The sequence below is a fragment of the Aspergillus heteromorphus genome (assembly GCF_003184545.1).
Source record: "Aspergillus heteromorphus CBS 117.55 chromosome Unknown BO70scaffold_10, whole genome shotgun sequence".
Lineage (NCBI taxonomy): Eukaryota > Fungi > Ascomycota > Eurotiomycetes > Eurotiales > Aspergillaceae > Aspergillus > Aspergillus heteromorphus.
Genome location: NW_020290415.1, coordinates 254,550 through 274,023, shown reverse-complemented (window position 1 = coordinate 274,023; position 19,474 = coordinate 254,550). Strand labels below are relative to the sequence as shown.

Sequence of the window (19,474 nt, the reverse complement as noted above, 5' to 3'; positions counted from 1 at the left end):
TTCATTCTTCGGTGTTTGCCCAAGACCGTGGACCGTGCGGTAGGCTTAGCATCATCTATCACCGTTGCCTCTACAAGGAAACGATGAAGCAAGTAGGCTGGTTGATTCATTCAAACTAGCTGCGGAAGCGGCGGCCTGCTAGAGGTGCCGGCAGGGTGAGGGGACACAGGACTTATGGCGCCATATTGCGCAATTTGATCCAACATCGCCATTTGGAAACTCGAGTCATGTTGAATAGTGCGTTGAAAACGATACTAGTGTCTTCTAGACGCTGAGTTCGCGGTAGGTATTTTCTTCCGTGCTTCTGCTGGTATGAAGCCTACAGCGCTGATTTGATAATCGACCTGTTACCGGTGCTCACATGGCTGCTATGCCATGCTTTTGAAACATCAGGGACAAGGATCAGGTATGCATCGGTTTTTTTGAATGCGACAGGATAAGATATCCCGAGACGAGCCGATGGAGGATCCATGTAATAAAACGAGCACCATGTATCATTGATATAGAGAGGGGATGTCGAATATGATATATAAAAAGTGCTTCCTTGGGACAATGTATATATGAATATAATTTAAAGATTGTTGGACACTCAGCTCTGAGAGAGCCCGCAGAGTGTGGCGAGGATAAGAAAGGAAGGAGGAAGAGGAGAGAGAAGGAGGGGGAGAGGGCAGCTTTAAATATTCGCCATCCTGGACTCTGGAGATGAATGGAAGATTTCACCGGTGAGTGGCTAGGCAAAGAATGAAGAACAATCACTGTCAGTACAAGATTTAATGCAAGTGAAGATGACTGACTGGCATGAATCCTTGGGCAAAGCAGCCAGAAAACAGGTGACAATAGCGCAAATATATACCAATTGATAAATGTAGCGTGACTATATACAGCTAGTGAATGGGCCTCAGAGCTCCGACACAAAATACTGCGGTCGAAACTGACCTCTGAGTACGAGAGAAGAAGAGAAACAGCAAATAAAGATCAGAAATAGAGCAAAAGGACATAGTATACATCCCCCTCAGTTCCAGGTACACACTCTCCTACTCACAAATATGAAAGCCCTCCAACCCCTGCCAGGACTGCTCCCGATTGACATCAGCCTCCCGGGTCACCTCTTCGTGAATCATCAGACCACAGTAGACAGCCGCGCCGCCGTCATTGGCATAGACCACGCGGATAGGAGTCTTCGCCTGATCCTTCGTCAGGACGGTATTATCCAGCTGCGAATGGCCCACCCAGAAAACCGGATATTCCAACAAGTCAATGTTGGTTTTCTTGCACGTTGCCACGGACCAGTCCAGGCCCTGGAAGTTGCGGTACGCGTGCGGGTAGCCGGTCCGGCCCTGCGTGGAGATGCCCGCCTTTTTCATTTCCTCTTTCGCCGTTTCGACGCTGACCTTCCATGATTTGTTTTTCTTGGTGGAGGTGTCTTTGCCGGTGCAGGTGATGGTTTCCTGGGCGAGGGATGGGGGTTAGCATGTAGTGTTTTGGTTCGAGGGCTTGGGACTCACGGCCGCGATGGGGCTTGCGAGGAGGACGAGAGGGAGGATGAAGTCGAAGAAGCGCATCTTGGTGGTAGATAGAGAAGGATGTTTTTTAAACAATGTGAAAACTGGCTTGAGGGATGCTGTGGAAGTGATTACTGTTCGATGGTTCTTTCGAGCTCATGGCAGACGGCTTTTTATATTCCATCGCGTCTGGTGTCGGGCTTGCTTCGGCGATGCTCCTTGCGAGAGAATTGTCCAGATATTTTGGCCCGTCAGAATCACACCTCGTAGCATGTCTTACTGTCAGCAGAATGCTGTAGATGTGGCTTCCTGGCGCGAGTGGAGCCAGTCAAGGTAGAGATTATTTCCCATGCTGGGAATGACAATGGTCTATCGGTGTATTTGGCCCCTCAATCCCTGTCTTCACATTTGGTTAGTGTTCGACACTGTGAACTGGATGGGCAGGATAGGTCCCAGAATGTCACGCTTTGAGGGAACTGGGGCGGGGCTAAACTCCATCAAAACAATCAACCGGGGAGGCGCTGATTTCAAGGAACATGGGGGCGAAGGATGGATTTTGCATTTTTCCACGTTTCTAGCATAGGGAGAGGCATCCAGCTACAAGGCAACAGGGCTTCCTGCGAAGGAACCAGACTCTTGACCGGGCGTGTAAGCACTAAGACACTCAGACCGCCTGATTGTATCCGAGAATCTCTATATCGAAAACGTTTTGGTTGCTGGCATGTTCCAAACCTGATCATTTAGGGGCCAGAGAAAGTAGGTCAGCAACAGAAAGGTCGGGATGTTCCGGTGATGCCCAAATTTGATATTGTCTGAGTGAATGTAAGTTATCTGGCCTTCCCCGTTCGATTATGACCTTTGCGCCTTGGACTGTTTTTAAAAGAATGCCCTCTTCCTATAGTTTGACCTATTCTGATGGTGGGATTGTTAAATGGCCCCACTCGCCTAAATACTGACCAGACTCCAGGATCGGTGTGTTGAGGCTGCATCTGGACAGAAACCAACAGAGACAAGAGAGTTGATGGGGCCAAAGGACCGCCCCATCCGAACCATCCGAGCCGGAGGGCGGGAGTGGAAGCCTCCCAGCCTGGCCTCGCAACGGTCCGGCACGGAAGTCAATCTCGATCTGGCCCCCACCATCCTTGGCTGGTTAAAAGATCCTCCGTTTTGTTGATCTCCCCTCCTCTCTCCTTTTCTTTCTTCCTCCATCATCTCTCCATCCCATCCATATCCCTCATTCCACCCCTCCCATCATGTCCACCCCCCCAGTCCCCCCAGACTACTCCGAAGACTACGCCACACAGCCCTTCCCCCTCCGACTCTTCTCCGAATACGACGACGAGAACGACCTCTGGATCAAGCAGAAACTCGAATCCCTCGTGAAATGCGATGTCTCTCCCACCCAAACCGCCCTCGATTTCGACGCCACCATCACACAGCTTGTCCTCCAAAAGCACGAGAACGTGATGAAACGCGCCCTCCTCGCCCCCGAACAACGAGCCCAAGGAGGTGAAGAAAAGACGAACCCCTTCACCACCCTTCCCCGTCCGAGATACTACATCGAGACCCTCCTCCAGTCCATTGCGCTTCTCGCGCCATCCTTCCCGCCGCACCACGCGGGTCAAGATGCCATCATCGATTTTCTCAAGGCGCTTCAAGCCCTTCCCCGCCATGAGCTATATAGCGGTTCTCCGCCGGAAGATCCGAATGAAAAATACCCTACGATGACCCTTTGGGCCCTCGAAACGCCGGAGGGGAACTGGGAGGGCTTCGCGGGGTATTTCCGTCATGAGATAATTTGTATGTGATTACCTACCTACCTACCCACTCACCTAACTACTTACTCACTCACCCACTCACTCACTCACCATACCTCTTCCTTTGACATCCTCTAATATGGTTACTAGCATGCCACCCCCCCTACCGCTGGCGCAACTTCAACTCCACCATGGCGCGTCTCACCGCATCCGGCTTCGCGGATTGTACGCTCTGGAGCGCCCTGCGCGATATCCTGCCGGGGAGTGGTGAGTACCCGGATCTGCAGCGGAGGCCGGTCGACGGACCGATCAAGATGGGGAATGATATCAATGCGGCGGCGCAGTGGGTTGTCTGGCCGGAGGAGTGTAGATATGTGTATGAACGGTGTCGGAGGGGAGAGGGGAAGAACCTTTGGTGTATGGAGAATTGGAGGGAGTGGAAGAGTCAGTTTGCTTTTGTGGCTGGGGATGGGCGGTTTGAGGGCAAGTTTCGGGATGTTGCGGGGCGGGCGGCGAGGCAGATGGTGGAGTGTGAGAGTGAGGGGGGAGAATCGGTTGATGGTTAATTAGAGGAAAGAGTGTGGAATAGTCATTAGTATTGTAGTGGCGATGTTCTGGGTGGCAAGGACTGTGTCTCTGGTCGTAGTCATCCGTGTCACGATATGCAGTATTCTTAGGTGATTACTATACTCTTCCATGGTGATGCAGTGATCTACATAAAATTCCCATCGACACCCATCCCACTATACCTCATACAATTCCCACTTCTGCATCAGATACCCTCAGGAGTCAAGACCGCATAATCACCATCGTTGGATCGCCTGCTCCGTCATACCATACCAGGAATCCACTCCCAAACACTGTGTGGAGCGCCCAGTGGCAGTGCGGTTATATATTTAGAGTGTGGCTGAGTTGCCCAGACCGACTGGTCACACCGCAGTGAAGAAGAGCTCCAGAGTTCAGGAATTGGCTCTAGATACTCTCCCACATCTTCCCTCGTAATTCCCCAAGACCCAAACATGGTTCACTAGTACTATGGTAGATGATACATGGTCATCTGGCCTCATCCCTGCGCGGATCTCCATCCCCATTTCCATCCCCTGGAGGGGTACGGAATAAGTGTAACTACACTAGGGCTGACCCGGATTGCTTCAACACCAGCACTGGTACTATCACTGGAATTGGTATTAGTATTAGGATCAATATGAAAATAAATATTCATATTGATAGAACTGCGATCTATCTACAATATCATCTCTCCCACGAAAGAGCTTCTTCCACTGTTGCCTGCTCCTATGATTCCCCTTCCCAATCCCAAACAATAGGCCGCCGCCCCGCCCCACTGCGGCCCAGCTCCACCCACTATGTCACCTTGCAGGAGGCCAGAAGCGATTCGATACAGGGTCCATCCATCCAGGAGGCGTCTCCGTGAATGCGTAGGGCAGCAATGCCGATGATCCAGGTATATAACCCCCTCCCTCTCCCCCTTCCTTCCCCAGCCTGACGATCAAGATCCAGCCCCTCCTCCTCCTCCTCTTCCTCCACATTTCCTACTTTCTTACGGATACCTCAACCCAACTTACATACCCCACCACACACATAAGCACCAAAGAGAACAGCAAAAATGTCCTTCCACGAGTCCTGCCAGAACATTCACCTCATCCATGAGAACGGTGCCACTTTGCTGCACTGCGAGGTCCGTCGTCGCAATAACGAGTACGTGGCTCGTACGATCCGTCTGGATAGACATATTGGGAATACGGATGGTATGGTCTTTCCCTTCCCTTCCCTTCCCTTCCCTTCCACTCTTTTCACCTCTCCTCTCCTCTCCTCCCCTGTCCCGTCTGCATCCCACCCTATCTATCTATCTATCAACATCCATCCCCTCAAACACCCGATCCCAGGGAAAAAACCCCCCACTAACCGAACCCTTTGTTGATTGTCCAGGCTGGTTCCTCTGGGGCGGCTCCAACTTCACCGAAACGGCACGCGACATCCAGCTCGTGCCCACCGAGCGCGGCCCGAAATTGACGGCCTTCCTGCGCACCAGGGACGGTTCCCACCGTGAGTTGCAGGGTCTGTATCTCGCGGATAAGATTGCGAATGAGAATGGGGAGTTGGTATTTTTGGTATGTTTTTGTTTTGTTTCTGGTTCTGGTTCGGGGGGGGGGGGGGAACGGGTGCTGACTGTGCTGGGGATGGGATAGGGACCTTGAATTCGGTTGTAAAATCGGACTCTGACTTTGGGAGGATGGTGGGAGAGAATAGACCTGGAACTGGGCGGGCTTGATGGGGATACTTGGAATTGGAATTGGAACTGCGTATTAGCGACGTTTGTACGGAGTAAGTGGGGGAGAGCTGCTAGTAGAGGGGTTAGATTTGATTGGGCATGCAGGCTGCAAATAGTACCTACTTACCTCGTATGGTGAAATGCATGGAGTCAATATATATGATTTGTTCAATGGGTGATTTTCGGTTGGGTTGTGGGATGAGATGAGTTGGCAGACTGCCGTCCGGCAGTACGTATCGATAGGTAGGTAGGTAGTGTAGAAGAGTCATGATAGGACGGATGCATATGACCTGTCATTTCTCACTCTTTCTTGCGTGGCCTTCTGTGGGCACTGGAGTCAGTCCGGATCGAGACCTGTCTGATGGAATGGACTGCTGGTGGGGTGGTTATAGGGGGATCGTGTCAAACTGGAACTGGAGGGGAAGAATCGGTGCTTGGTCGGTCCCATGCTGGTAAATGTACATTCCTGAGCTGAGCAAAGCTTGGCTTTCTCCCCACATTATTGGACTGCCATGTGGGATTACCCCGCAGGAGGGAGAATGCTGTCGGGACTCCCGAGAAGCTTTCGTCCACGGGGTTGGAGTGAGCGAGTGCTGAATATCATCGACGCTGTAGCATTGCATTCGATGGAGTATACGAGCATATGCTGATGTTGGTGGTTATCGAAGCTGTGCAGTCGGTCTAGTTACCACATGACCCTCTGCAATAGTCTGGGTTAATATGGGAATGATGACTTTTGTTTTGTTTTGGTTCTAGTCGATAGGATAGGTAAGCTCTACCTCTCTCAGCCCATGATACGACTCACACGACCACCCAAACTCTCCAATCGCCGGCCGAGAGACATACCAAGCAATCTTCCGAGCAGCACCAGTGCTACTGACCACACGTAACACGAGACTGCCATGGCCGAGGTCTGTCTCCAAACCTTGTGTCGCCACTGCGCGCCACGACGAAGATAGACGGCACACGCAAGAGCCCAGCTCAACCAATCCAGCTCAATTACTTACAGAGTAGTTGAGCGCAGCTAACGAGGGGGGGAGGAAGTGCTCACCGGCAACCTCCCCACCATCGCCGTTGACTGGAGTGCCACATGGGAAGCCCTAAGCCAACACCACACGGATGTGCCACTGCCAAACACCCCCGGTGCAAGGGTCATGCCCAGGCCCCGACATCGAGGGGCTCGTATCCCCCGCCCATGCCTTGGGTGGTTGGCTAAAGCTGACTTGTGCGACGGCGGGCCGCCAAGTCCCTTGGCAAGTTGGCATCGGCTGAAAGGCAGCAGAGTTTTCGGTCTTCGCCTACAGTCAGTCAGGTCCAGTTCCTGGGAGCCAGAGCTGCTGGTCAGGAGGAGAGAAGAAGATTTCAGGAGACCCGTGTTCAGGGCCCAGTTGGATGGCAGAAAGGTCGGCCAGCTCCGACGCGCATCCGAGGCTCGAACTTGGAACTTCTGGGGGCCGCCAACAAAGAATCCAACCTCCCCCGTGCCGGCGGAGGTTCGGGTCGGACCACCAGCTCGATCAGGACGGCGATGCAGGGTCTCCCGACCAACACGGGCTGGCACAGTTGCAGTGGCGGCTGGGCGTCTTGCTGGCAGCAGGTGCGCGATGTAATTAGCCGCGAGGAGGCACCCCGGTCGATGTTACATTGGCTGCCGGCATCCCTGGAGGACGCAGTGTTGCAAAGGAATAGGGGTGCTCAGTTCTGGACTGGACTGGACTGGACAGTTGGACGCGTGAGAGTGAATCCATCCCCGAATGTGGCCCGATTCAGGGTCCAGGGCAGCGCTGCCTCGTGATCGCCAACCGGGGGAGAGGAGGCTAAGCCGATACGGTTAGTGCGTGCCCTAGGCGGTGGGGCCATTGTCGCGACAGGGCACGTGGTAGGCTCAATTTTCCGACCCCGGTGTGGCCCTGGCGAATCAGGCGTGCCCGTCCTGCACTAGGCCCAGCAGGGCCTGAGGCCGACCCGAGCATCTGGATGGCCCGTCAACCAGTCAACCACATGGGCTGGGCTCTACTAGACTACTACTTGTACAGAGTCGAGACATCTAGACGACGCACTGGCAGGTCGGGGGTCGTACCGTCCCTCCGCTGCTGCACGCCGTGATTGGCCCGGCGGGCTGGGGGGATTCACCCAGAGATGGCCGTCCCAAAGAGGGCGGATTCTGTTTGTCATGCGGCCCCAACCCGGAGCAAATGTTGGGGAACCCCATGGGCCATTCATTCAGACACAACGGGCAGTCGCCAGTCGCCAGCATGATGCAACTTCGCTGCCCCGGCCTTATAAAGCCTCCCTCACCCCCGGTCCCCATCTCCGATTCCCTGCTCCTGTTCTCTTCCCCACCACTCGTCTCTCACTCCTGTCTTCTCCCCCACACATTCTCTCAGGTGTGAACCTCCTCCTGCTGCCTTTTCTTTTTCTGTTACAAACTCTCCCCTATTATTCTTGTCAATCCGTCCTCCGTCCTCATGGCTGAAGGCACGGTCGACGTCCTGCGCGTCGAGGCGCCGGTCACCATCAAGACCTACTTGATGTGTGCCTTTGCCGCCTTCGGTGGTATCTTCTTCGGCTTCGACTCCGGATACATCAGTGGAGTGTTGGGCATGCGGTACTTCATCGAGACGTTTGAGGGCCTGGTAAGTCGCCCCGCATACGCTGCCACTCGGGGCTAACCGGCATAGGATTACAACACCACCCCCACCGATGACTTCGTCGTCCCCTCCTGGAAGAAGTCCCTGATCACCTCCATCCTGTCGGCCGGCACATTCTTTGGGGCTCTCATTGCGGGTGACTTGGCCGACTGGATTGGTCGACGCATAACCATCATCCTGGGCTGCGCCATTTTCATCATCGGAGTCGTCCTGCAGGTTGCATCGTCGTCCGTCGGTCTCCTGGTTGCCGGTCGTCTGATTGCAGGCTTTGGGGTGGGCTTTGTCTCGGCCATCATCATCTTGTACATGTCGGAGATTGCTCCCCGCAAGGTCCGTGGTGCTATTGTCTCGGGATACCAGTTCTGCATCACTATCGGGCTGATGCTGGCCTCCTGCGTCGACTATGCCACCGAGAACCGTCTCGACTCGGGATCTTACCGTATCCCCATTGGTATTCAGATTGCTTGGGCCCTGATCCTGGGTGGTGGTCTGCTCTTTCTTCCGGAGTCTCCCCGTTTCTACGTCAAGAAGGGCCGGCTCGACAAGGCGGCGGAGGTTCTCGCGCGTGTCCGCGACCAGCCCCTGGACTCAGACTACATCAGAGACGAGCTTGCTGAGATTGTTGCCAACCATGAATACGAGGTGCAGGCCATGCCTGGAGGTGGCTACTTCAACAGCTGGATCAACTGCTTCCGTGGAAGTCTCTTCAATTCCAACAGCAACCTTCGTCGTACGATCCTGGGAACTTCCCTGCAGATGATGCAACAGTAAGACACCCCCAGTCTTTTAGTATCGCGTTTAAATACTGACTTCATCAGGTGGACCGGTGTCAACTTTGTGTTCTACTTTGGCACGACGTTCTTCCAATCGGTATGTCACGTGTGCCAATAGCAAACCCTATCCTCACTAACCATCACCAGCTCGGAACCATCAGCAATCCTTTCCTCATCAGCATGATCACAACCATTGTCAATGTCTGCTCGACTCCTGTTTCCTTTTACACCATTGAACGCTTCGGACGTCGCACACTGCTTCTCTGGGGTGCCCTCGGCATGGTTGTCTGCCAGTTCATCGTCGCGATCGTTGGAACGACGGATGGCAGCAACAAGAGTGCAGTGAGCGCCGAGATCTCGTTCATTTGCATCTATATCTTCTTCTTCGCCTCTACCTGGGGACCCGGGGCCTGGGTTGTTATTGGAGAGATATTCCCTCTTCCAATTCGATCCAGGGGAGTCGCTCTGTCGACCGCCTCGAACTGGCTGTGGAACTGCGTAAGTTTGTCTTCTGACTTGGGACGGGGTAGACGATTGACAACTGGCTGACCAAACAGATCATCGCCGTTATCACGCCCTACATGGTGGACAAGGACAAGGGCGACCTCAAGGCCAAGGTCTTCTTCATCTGGGGCTCCCTCTGTGCCTGTGCCTATGTGTACACCTACTTTCTGATCCCGGAGACCAAGGGACTCACCCTCGAGCAAGTCGACAAGATGATGGAGGAGACCACCCCGCGTACCTCCGCCGGATGGCGTCCTCACGGCACTTTCTCCGCGGAGATGGGTCTCACTGGGAAGGACGTTGCGGAGAAGGCCATTGCCGTGCACCACGAGGTCTGAGCGTGTGTTCGATCGCTGTGCCCCGTACTACCCTGTACTGTGGTATCTGATAACTGTGTTATCTTTTTTTTTATTCTATGCTGTGACGCTTCCGCGATGTGAAACGATACGATAGCTAATTAATGATCATGACAATGTACCACTTATTTTGTCGAGCTTGTCTCGGTGTCATGTCGCATGTCCGTAAATGTTTAAGAAATTTAGTTACCCCTTACTCGTAGCCACCACTCGTAGAGCAAATTGTCCTGTACGACAGAGGACAGATGGGCCCCATGCCAGGAGAGCCCTGTCCAGGTTTAATCTCCGAGCGTTGCACGGAGACGGGTACAAGCATCTCCAGCCCTCCAGCCGCACGAAGCACAAGCACAGTTTCCATTTCGTGTCACCCCCTGGAATCAAAAATAGACCACGGCTGGTCAGTCAAACGGGGGTCAAGTTGGATTGTAAACCGGGCCAACAAACCCCTTGCCTCACTCACCCCGCTCTAGCAGCGCACCTATAGAGACAACTAATCGCAAATCATTATGATGGGGTGGAGAGCGGGGTGTCATGATATCCTAAATTCAGATATGCAGGGAATGAATAAAAAAGGCTTTTCTGGGGGATACGAAGGTTCTATTCTCTCTAACACGGAGACAGCAATATCTCGAAACCTCGACTAGGAGAATCAAGCAATCAGGAAACGCCCAACAACAGAAACAGACACAGAAGCCGGAGAGGAATGTGTTTGGAGGATTCTTGTTCTTATTCTTGTTCTCGTGCTCACGTTCACGTTCACGAGACGCTTGAACAGGGCGTTGGATTCTTGGCGGGTGGGGATGTGGGGGGTTGTGTTGGTCGAGGTGGAGGTGGACATGGTTGGTGAGGTTGTGTGGTGGTGGTTTGTACTTTGTAGAGGTGAGATAGTATGAGATGAGATGGTGGTTGTAGGGCTTAGCCTGTTGTTGTTGTGGAGGAGCTTGGTGTGTTTGGTGGAGTTGGATGAAAAGACGATGGTAGATGGGAGATGGGAGATGGGAGATGGGAGATGAGAGGAGATAGATAGGTGAGACTGGTGATGGAGGTAAAGATCTTGGTTCCAGGTTGAAATTTTCATCCTCGTGACTCGCGTTGGGGGTGATTTTATGTCACAATGATGCTTTTCGGAATTATCTCCTGCTCCTGTTATGCATCACATCACATCAATATTACATCTTCATCGGGGAAGGTGAGCGGTTTGGCTTGATTGGAGGGAGAGGATATATATTATATACCCCCTTGGACATCACTCCCCAAAAACACCCAGATCGTGCTTTCCAGAGACAGAGAGAGAGCCAGGAAAGCGATCTATCTAGTGGGTGGCTTGCCAGTGCAACCAGTACCAGTACTCTACTCTTAACCACAGAGCAGGAGATATTACTTGGATTCATTCATTGCATTCAATTCTCATTTTAATTTTAATTGCACAAAGCTACTTATACTATACCATACCATGACTCCTTACGTTATACACATCAGACTTGTATCTAAACAGATCATCATCATCCACACCCTGCCATCCCCCCGTCAATCAAATGTAGATCCCCGTTGACATATCCCCCTGCTTTGCTAGCTAGATATAGAATCGCGCCGGCAATCTCGTCGCTTCTCCCGGCGCGACACAGCGGGATGAATCCGCGCTCGAATGTCCCTTCTACGGTGATGTCTCCTGTCGGGGGGCTACCGCAGAGGTTACTCGGGAATACTGTTATCAAGTCATCAGCCATGCTCGGGTCACGACGGGGAAATGTAGGGAGAGGAGTGGGGGAGGCTTAGGGCAAAGGAGGAGTCTCACAGCCCGGCGAGATGGTGTTTGCCCTTATCCCCTGAGGAATCAACAGGGTCATCATCTGACGCATCAGATGCACGACCGCGGCTTTACTCATCCCGTACGCACACCCACCCGTCGTGCAGCGGTTATGCGCCGCGACACTGCTAACCGCGATGACCTGGCTCTTCTGCACCATGTTGCCCATCCGATTCCCCGCGTCCAACAGCGAGACAAACGCCGCAATCGTATAGAAGACCCCCGCCGTGTTGACGCGGAAGGTATCGAGGAATTCCTCCGCGGGGGTGTTCATCAGGAACGATTCGAGGTCTGCCGGGGTGGCGTTTTCTTTCAGGGTTCGGCCGACCTGTACGGCGCCGGTGGTGGCGCCGGTGAGACTTTCTGGCGCAGTGAGATACACCATCCCCGCATTGGCGATCAGGAGGTTAACGTAGCCGGTTTCCCTCCCGATTTTCTCGGCGACGCTGGCGAGAGAGGCTTTGCTGCCCACGTCGGCGATTAGCGGGGTGATTACCCCGGGGCAGAGGTCTGCGGTGCTTTCGAGGGGCTCTCTACGGCGCCCGAGGATGTATACCTTTTTGGCGCCGTTTGTGGCGAGCGCGACGGCCATGGTTTTTCCTAGCCCTGGAGCGGGTTAGTAGCTTGGGTGTGGTAGAGGGGGTGAGGGTGTACCTGAGCTGCCGCCGGTAATTACGGCCACAAGGCCACGAACATTGAAGAGGTCGCTGATATCGTATGGCATGATGCTGCCTTTGGGGTGTTGGGGGGGGGGTGGTGGAACCGATGGAGGGTGGTGGGGAGACAGACATGGCTGGACTTTAAGACGGCACTGACGTATCAGTTGCGCGGAGGACATACCAGCAGGGACGGAGCAGGATATTGGAGAGTTCTATTTGGGCTTGGTATGGCATCATACCAAAAACCTGGACTCGCTAGGGTTTGGGCTCACCGCGCGATGCCAAGACCAAAGGCTTATGGGAGCCGATAGCTCTAGTTCTTTGAATACAGCAGGACCCCGGGCCTTGACCAAGGAAGTGCTAAAGCAAGAGGATCGGGCCAGCTGTGGCTCGGAGCCGGGGCTGAGTAACACGCTTGATGACTGAAGAAGCTTCCATTGAAATGCGACGTATTCTGGGTTTCTCACATCCCGTCGAGGCAATGGAATGGCCACCACAGGATGGTGGAATGAGATGTAGATATGACGATCTGGAGAGAAAGCGAAGAAGTAAATCAGAGAGATCCCAGGTCGTAACACGCTTCCCTGCAAACAACCTGCCTATAGGTAGCAGCTAGAAGTCATGATGCGAGAGTGGTTAGGTTCACGATGGAACTTAGGAACGCCTCGTTTGAGTTCGGGTGTACCCACCTAACAACCTATCCATCTCCACCAACCCACCCCCGTATTTTCCACAATTCGATTCCCCACCACATCCAGCAAAAACAAAAGCAAAAAATGACAAGAGTGGGATTCGAACCCACGCCATCAAACGATGACCAGGAAACTCGGAGAGTTGTCTGTCAAGGTAAACCTTAACCTGGCGCCTTAGACCGCTCGGCCATCTTGCCGTTGATGGCAGTTCCTCAACATGATTGATTTATAGTCCAATGGTCAATGGCCTAAGAATCCGATGAAGATCCAGAGACCTGTGTGTAGTGAGTCTGAAACTTATTTTGTTATCTATACGACTAAACATGACTTGATTAGCATCTCACAATGAACGGAACTAATCGTTCAATGGATGAACGAAGGAAGCGGACTGACGTTGCCATAGTAGAGTATTGCGGTACTATTAAGCGGGATAATATATATAGTCAACCCTCACAAGACACATCGTTTTCTCTCGCTGGCTCCCAGATTGGCCCGTTCTTGATTACAGAACTCTTTCAAAGGACCTCCGAATCATCAAGTGATCGAAAACAAAAAAAGTGTGGGATGCCAGCGTTTGGGTTAGGCACCTTGGCTACGACTTCCTGGCCATCGTCCATAGACATGAGGAAGGCTTTGCTGAACATACCGTCAGGGTGCTTTCTAATGGAAATACATTGAGAGGCCTCGACAGAATTTGCTGCAACAGTTGCGAGTTTGTTCATATCGAATCTGACCTCTCGCTTGCGGAGATTCTCCGCTTCATCCACAACAAAGCGGCCACGAGTAAATTGAAAGAAGTCATTGTTAGAATTCCAGTCCAATCCTGGTGATTAATAACCGGAAGAGCTACTGTTAGTATTAGAGTGATTGCAGGGTGGCGTCGAAGATTTCGAGATCAAGCGACAGTGTTGCCTCGAGCTTGGCTCTATACTTTGGACGTAGCGCCAAAGACGAGAGGGTGGGAGTTGGCGCATGGCTACCTCGGGAACAGGAATAGAGCGCGATTCGAGTGTCGAGAGAGCTAGTGAGTAGTAAGGAGATCACTGAATACCCCTGGATTCCATATGCACCACCTGATTTGATCAATTCGATGGATTTGATGGCATGCTGGTTGTTTGAATGTTGTTGTTGTTGCTGTTGTAGGAGAGGACGACGACCGGCGATCAACCGCGGCACGCTATTCCCAAACCAGCTAGGCCCCATCACATGGTTCACCCGCCACGAAGAGAAGGCGGTCCGGTTCTGCCCATCACATGCCGCATCTGACGTTTGGTGCATTCCCGTCTGCTCCCTTCCTCCTGCATCTCCACCACCACCTCCTCAGGACTCAGTCCACCTCACATCGCCATGCCAGACTCGCCACCGAGGCGGCGGCGCTCGCGCTCGCGCTCCCCGCGACGCCAACCGCCCAAGGGCCCGGGCGGCTTCCGGTGGAAAGAAAAGCGCCCCCCCAGAGACGATGACGGCAACGACAACGACCGCTCGCTCGGTCGCGGATACCGCGCTCGCTCCCCACGTCGGCCCTACGATCGTGACCGCGACCAAGATCGCGACCAAGATCGAAGACCGCGATCGGATTACGGTGCCGACAGACCCAGAGACAGAGACAGCGACAAATACGGAGATGACAGACCCAGAGACGGTGACCGATACAGAGATCGCAACCGCGACCGTGACCGTGACCGTGACCACGATCGGAACTACGACCGCCACACATCCTCCTCATCCAGCAAGCCGAAGAAAGAAGACGGCGGCAAGAGCGACAAGAAGGAAAAGAAGAAGAAGCTCAAACCTGCGAGCACGGAGGAGATGATGATTGTCACGGTCAACGATCGACTCGGGAGCAAGGCGACCGTGCCCTGTCTTCCGTCCGACACGGTCGGGGATCTGAAGGTTCTGGTTGCGGCGCAGATCGGACGCGCTCCTCGTGAGATTCTCCTCAAGAGGCAGGGGGAGAGGCCATTCAAGGATTTCATCACCCTGGGCGACTATAGTATTCAGAATGGTGTGCAGCTCGACCTGGAGATCGGTACTGGTGATTAAAGCTGGGTGGATGGGTTAAACCATGGGGGATTGGGATGGAGAATTGGGAACCGACTATTTCAGACGATTTCAAGGGTGTCAAGGCTGGATCATGGGTATCAGCATCACATAAAGCAAAATAATATCGGGCCTCCCTACGAGTCGGCCTTGTGTTTCTTTTTTCATGAACGCTTCTTTACTTTCACGGAACCTTGCTCCTCATGGGGTCACTACTGAGCTGTTCATGTCGGCAGTTGACTTTTAGACGCGCGCCTACATAAACTTGCCGACTGCGTCGTGCTGACTTGTGCCACTGCTTAACAGTTCCAAATTTATGTTCAAAAAACACGACTTTATAATTACAGCCTTTCATCGTCCAAAGCATCAGACTCAATGACTAACGCGCGACAAGCTCAGATATATCATTCTCAACCGCACAAACAGAAAGCAACCCAATCTAGAATAGCAAAGCAACCAAGAACAACCCCACCAGCCACTGCAGCGAAACCAAGGCCCTCGCGCCCGCGGAAGTCGACGTCGAGTCCGACCCAGAAGAAGTAGTAGACGAGGACGACGATGAAGAGGAGGTACCCGACGAGCTGCTCGACCCCGAAGACGAGGACGACGACTTGGACGCGGAATCATTCACGATCGTAAACGTCGACGAATACTTGACGCTGCTGGGATCCTTGGTATCGACAATCGCAAACAGATAATCATCCCCGGACGCGATACTGGTCGAGAGAACAAACGCCACGTCTCCGGAGTTAGCGATGTCGGTCGTGATCGTAGAGACGTTCTTCAGGTCCGACGTGTCGGTTCCCTCCATGAGGTAGATGCTGACGCTGGTGACGTTGCTGTCGACCTTCCAGGTCACGATGGCCGTCTCGCCCGTCTCGATCTCCTCGCCTTCCGTCGGGTAGTAGGTCGTCGAGTTGGAGGAGGCCGAGATGGTGAACGCGTCCGACTTGTACTCGGTGTCCGAGTCCGCCGGCTGCAGCACCACGATGTAGTCGGTTCCTGCGCTGATGCTGGACGGCGGCGACCAGGAGATGGACCCCGAGTTGGAGATCTTCGATGCGATCGTGTAGAGGTCCGTCGAGTTATCGGTCGTTTCGAGGTAGAAGGACACTTTGCTGGAGCTGGATTCGGTCGTGTTCCATTCGATGACCGTCGCGGTGTCGAGCGACACGACGGCGCCCTGCGTCGGCTCGACGATGGAGTAGGCGGGCGTCGCGGCCTTCGCGACGCAGGCGAAGGCGCTGAAGGAGAGGGCGCTCAGGAGCGAGGTGGAGAGCATCTTGTTTATCGTGTAGTTTATCGTGGTAGGGTGGGTGGTCAGTAGTAGGAGCGAGTGATCGACAGGAACGAACGACTGGGATAACTAATGGGATAAATAAACGAGTGAATGTGACTGACGACGACCGACGACCTGACGATCTGGGGAAAGGAATGGGTTCGGGCCTCCTTAAAGGGCTTAAAAAGACGCAGGCTTCATTCCATCCCTGCTGTTGGCTGTTGGCTGCCCCTCGGCAATAGTATTATCCAGGGAGGCTTTTGGCACCTGGCATGCACCCTATCATCTCCGGGGCTTATTTATAGCCAGCAATGCCCCTACCCCTGGTATTAGGCAGCAATCTACGATTTATCGAGTCAATCGCATCTACTCCGATCCAAGGAAGCACCGAATCCCTAGCGTGGTGGTGGTCCCGGCGTAACATGATCGTGAAGAAAGGTTCAGGTGGCCGGCCTGCTATATAATTATCCAGTCCCGCCGCCACGGCCTTGCAAAGTCAGATCGGCCCACCCCTCGGCGGTAATGTCCCATTGAACTTGCAGACTATGTGGTCTAGGGTGTGTCACCATTAGAGATCATGTTATCTAGGACGTCTATTTCCAAAAAGCAGAGGCTTGTCTCATTTCTTGTTCGATCCCCAAACCCCATCGAAGAAAATCACCATAATGGTCAAGTCGTCGCGATACCGTCGGCTCAGCGGGGGGGACAGCGTGAGCATGGCGCGCACCATTTGGCCTTCATGAAGCTTTCCCCCCAGCGCATTCCGCAGCAGATGAGTAGCGGCGTTCCCGTCCTCGAGCACAAACCTATCGTCCGGATGAACGGGACTCGAGCCACTGTGCTGGGGCTTCTTCTGACCGGTGGGATCACCCCCGACCACCGTCGATTTCACCGAAGAGATGTATCTCTTCCACCCATCCTTGCTACCGCGAGACCCGATACCCCTCTGCTCATCCACCCACCGACCTACCAAACCCACGACCTCCTCGTTACTGAGTAGCTCCCACAGCCCATCAGACGCCATGACAACGAAGTCGCCCTTCTCCGGCTGAATCTGCACACTAGTCACGAGGGGCTCCGCGGTCAGATACGGCGGCGTCGCATTAGGCGCCAGCTGTCTCCCGAGCTTGCCATCGTTCAAGAAGCACGCCCGGATCTTGTCTTGCATGGCGTCCGTCCACTTGTAGTAGAGGTCTCCAAAGGACCGGGTGGGCTCGAGACTGCCCAGCAGCCGGTTGTTCTTAAGCACGTCCTTTTCGCCTGGGTGCTCGGCGCGGATCCTCGCCTCCTCGTCCGGGTTCAATCCGTACTGGTCCAGGGTTAGCACGGTTGCGGCCCATGAGCCCGGTTCGCGTCGACGACCGAGCACCGCCCGAGAGTCCCCGGCTAAGGCGACATAGAACATGCGAGACCGGCTATCGTATATCGATAGAAGGGCGGACGAGCCGGTGAAGGCTTCTTGGAGGAGTTGAGTCGCTGGGAAGGACAGGGGATCCGATGTGATGCTTGAAGATTCTGGCGCGTGCTGGAGAAGGGCCTCCTGGCGTTCCCAGATGAGATGGTCGTCGACGGCGAGGAATCCGCTTTTCAACGCCTGGGCTATTCTCTCGAACGGGGGGAGAGAATCCGTTGCATAGGCCTTCCCCAGCTCGAGGGCTACCGAGTTGACCAGGGAGCGTGAGAGAGCTGTCGACATGGCAGTGCCGCTGCGACGACGCCGCATTAGTATCATCCACCAGACTCTGTATCTCCGACTCACATGTGACCGTCATAGATACCCCAGAACCCGAGGTTACGACCGTCGGGCATCTCCACAATGGCTTCCGAGTACGCATCCTCCATGACGGAGTTACTCGGTAAACTCGTCCGGTCGTAGTGTCCTATGCCGAGACCCGACATCTGACGAGTCACCTCGTTCGCCCGCAGCCGTGTGTCGACTTGCTCCTGCGAGAACGGGGGCGGTTGGAGAGCGAGCCTGGGGTCCGGGAGAGATTCCAATTTCTCAATGGGCACATCCTGGTCCCCTCGAGTGGTGGTGTGCGACCGGGTGAAATGGGAGTATAGCACGTAAGATATCGTTCCCACGGTGAGGCCTAGTCCGCCGAGAACGAAGTTGGATGGGCGCGATGACACCTTCGCTGCCGTGAGACTTCCCATGCTGGTGTATGTGCGGGACATCTTGCGAGACAGGACTGCGCGCGGGGCCTTCGGCATATGGGGATGTGGCCGAGAGGCGAGGTTGGAGGCGTCTCCAGGACATGGTCAAGGGGGAGGACAAGCTGGTGGTGGTGGTGAGGCGTCGGTGATAAGGACTGGGAAAAAGCAACGGGGAAATGGAATGCTGGTGGTGTTTCCGCCTCAGGTTCGTCGCCGATCTGCAGGATCTGACAGGTTCATCCATTGCTGGAGGCGTGGCTGGCCCGGTTGGCCACGCAGGAAGCAGGGGGGGGGGGGGGATTTAGCACTATGCTGGACCGGTTGGCAGGTGGGCAGGTGGGCATCTTAGCGCCGCAGGAACACGCTAACTGGTTGGCGTGTGGTAAGTGGCAGATAGAGACAGACCAGCCTCTCTGTCTATCCAGATGATGCCCAACAGCAGTGTGATGTGAGGAGAGGGTGCTGCTGTTCAGTACTGTCCAGTACTGTTCAGTACTGGAAGAGCCGGGAGTTGTGCAGATCCACTTGTGCAGCGTGACTCAGCAGGCACAGGGTCAGGTGATGATGCATCGGGATTCCGCGATTCCGGGGGTCCGGCTTGCCGTTCTTGCCGTTCTTGCCGTTTGTCCTCCCCGATCGCTTCGAAGCCGACAGGTCCAGAGTATCTATCTTAGTAGTCCCCCCTGTTGCCCAGCCAAGGGGCGCTTAATATACTCCGCATCTGACATGCCACGTGATCCGCTGAGGCCCATCGCCGGCCATCCTCACCTGGCCGCTCGGCGCCCCGAGGAGGAGGATGATGACCGCAGTGGCGATGATGTCACCGGGCAGCCCAGTCCAAAACGCCAGAGACGCGGCAGATACGTGTCCAAGGCCTGGTACGTCGCCCCAATGGCGGATATTTCCCGCGCATGCTGACCACCACGGGCGCTTGCTTGTAGTATCCAGTGTCGCTACCGAAAGGTCAAGGTAAGAAGGCCTCCCGCGGCGTGGGCGTTCGATTATTG

At 54.3% G+C, this 19,474-nt stretch overlaps 10 protein-coding genes and 1 non-coding gene across 11 annotated transcripts; 6 read left to right on the top strand and 5 right to left on the bottom strand.

Moving 5' to 3' along the window:
* Positions 1–1,034: 1,034 nt before the first annotated feature.
* BO70DRAFT_352273 (uncharacterized protein) lies at positions 1,035–1,562 on the bottom strand (the record flags this gene model as incomplete). The annotated part of the gene is made up of 2 exons (XM_025541788.1): positions 1,035–1,448; positions 1,506–1,562. 2 exons carry the CDS (start codon positions 1,560–1,562, stop codon positions 1,035–1,037), a joined length of 471 nt encoding a protein of 156 aa, XP_025399858.1.
* Positions 1,563–2,726: 1,164 nt separating this feature from the next.
* Positions 2,727–3,832, top strand: BO70DRAFT_361531 (uncharacterized protein). The gene is made up of 2 exons (XM_025543064.1): positions 2,727–3,302; positions 3,410–3,832. Exons 1-2 carry the CDS (start codon positions 2,756–2,758, stop codon positions 3,823–3,825), a joined length of 963 nt encoding a protein of 320 aa, XP_025399857.1. The 5' UTR covers positions 2,727–2,755; the 3' UTR covers positions 3,826–3,832.
* A 458-nt stretch (positions 3,833–4,290) lies between these two features.
* BO70DRAFT_361529 (uncharacterized protein) lies at positions 4,291–4,999 on the top strand. The gene is made up of 2 exons (XM_025543063.1): positions 4,291–4,721; positions 4,778–4,999. The coding sequence occupies exon 1, from the start codon at positions 4,464–4,466 to the stop codon at positions 4,689–4,691; it is 228 nt and encodes a 75-aa protein (XP_025399856.1). The 5' UTR covers positions 4,291–4,463; the 3' UTR covers positions 4,692–4,721; positions 4,778–4,999.
* BO70DRAFT_395859 (CVNH domain-containing protein) lies at positions 4,884–5,475 on the top strand (the record flags this gene model as incomplete). Its single annotated transcript, XM_025546573.1, has 3 exons — positions 4,884–5,025; positions 5,207–5,388; positions 5,467–5,475. The coding sequence occupies 3 exons, from the start codon at positions 4,884–4,886 to the stop codon at positions 5,473–5,475; spliced, it is 333 nt and encodes a 110-aa protein (XP_025399855.1).
* An 879-nt stretch (positions 5,476–6,354) lies between these two features.
* BO70DRAFT_25198 (uncharacterized protein) lies at positions 6,355–7,202 on the top strand. Its single transcript, XM_025538812.1, has one exon. It carries the CDS (start codon positions 6,704–6,706, stop codon positions 7,157–7,159), a length of 456 nt encoding a protein of 151 aa, XP_025399854.1. The 5' UTR covers positions 6,355–6,703; the 3' UTR covers positions 7,160–7,202.
* A 413-nt stretch (positions 7,203–7,615) lies between these two features.
* Positions 7,616–9,925, top strand: BO70DRAFT_428715 (sugar porter family MFS transporter). Its single transcript, XM_025548007.1, has 5 exons — positions 7,616–8,185; positions 8,231–8,967; positions 9,019–9,070; positions 9,121–9,471; positions 9,531–9,925. The coding sequence occupies exons 1-5, from the start codon at positions 8,018–8,020 to the stop codon at positions 9,813–9,815; spliced, it is 1,593 nt and encodes a 530-aa protein (XP_025399853.1). The 5' UTR covers positions 7,616–8,017; the 3' UTR covers positions 9,816–9,925.
* A 1,314-nt stretch (positions 9,926–11,239) lies between these two features.
* Positions 11,240–12,289, bottom strand: BO70DRAFT_361526 (SDR family oxidoreductase). Its single transcript, XM_025543062.1, has one exon. It carries the CDS (start codon positions 12,230–12,232, stop codon positions 11,606–11,608), a length of 627 nt encoding a protein of 208 aa, XP_025399852.1. The 5' UTR covers positions 12,233–12,289; the 3' UTR covers positions 11,240–11,605.
* A 787-nt stretch (positions 12,290–13,076) lies between these two features.
* Positions 13,077–13,188, bottom strand: BO70DRAFT_t144. Its single transcript has one exon. It is a non-coding gene; the product is annotated as a tRNA-Leu (tRNA).
* A 1,615-nt stretch (positions 13,189–14,803) lies between these two features.
* BO70DRAFT_290730 (ubiquitin-like protein HUB1) lies at positions 14,804–15,034 on the top strand (the record flags this gene model as incomplete). The annotated part of the gene is made up of 1 exon (XM_025539365.1): positions 14,804–15,034. One exon carries the CDS (start codon positions 14,804–14,806, stop codon positions 15,032–15,034), a length of 231 nt encoding a protein of 76 aa, XP_025399851.1.
* Positions 15,035–15,165: 131 nt separating this feature from the next.
* BO70DRAFT_361524 (uncharacterized protein) lies at positions 15,166–16,713 on the bottom strand. Its single transcript, XM_025543061.1, has one exon. It carries the CDS (start codon positions 16,311–16,313, stop codon positions 15,471–15,473), a length of 843 nt encoding a protein of 280 aa, XP_025399850.1. The 5' UTR covers positions 16,314–16,713; the 3' UTR covers positions 15,166–15,470.
* A 216-nt stretch (positions 16,714–16,929) lies between these two features.
* On the bottom strand, positions 16,930–18,467 carry BO70DRAFT_290794 (PP2C family serine/threonine-protein phosphatase; the record flags this gene model as incomplete). The annotated part of the gene is made up of 3 exons (XM_025539372.1): positions 16,930–17,157; positions 17,203–18,016; positions 18,070–18,467. 3 exons carry the CDS (start codon positions 18,465–18,467, stop codon positions 16,930–16,932), a joined length of 1,440 nt encoding a protein of 479 aa, XP_025399849.1.
* Positions 18,468–19,474: the final 1,007 nt, after the last annotated feature.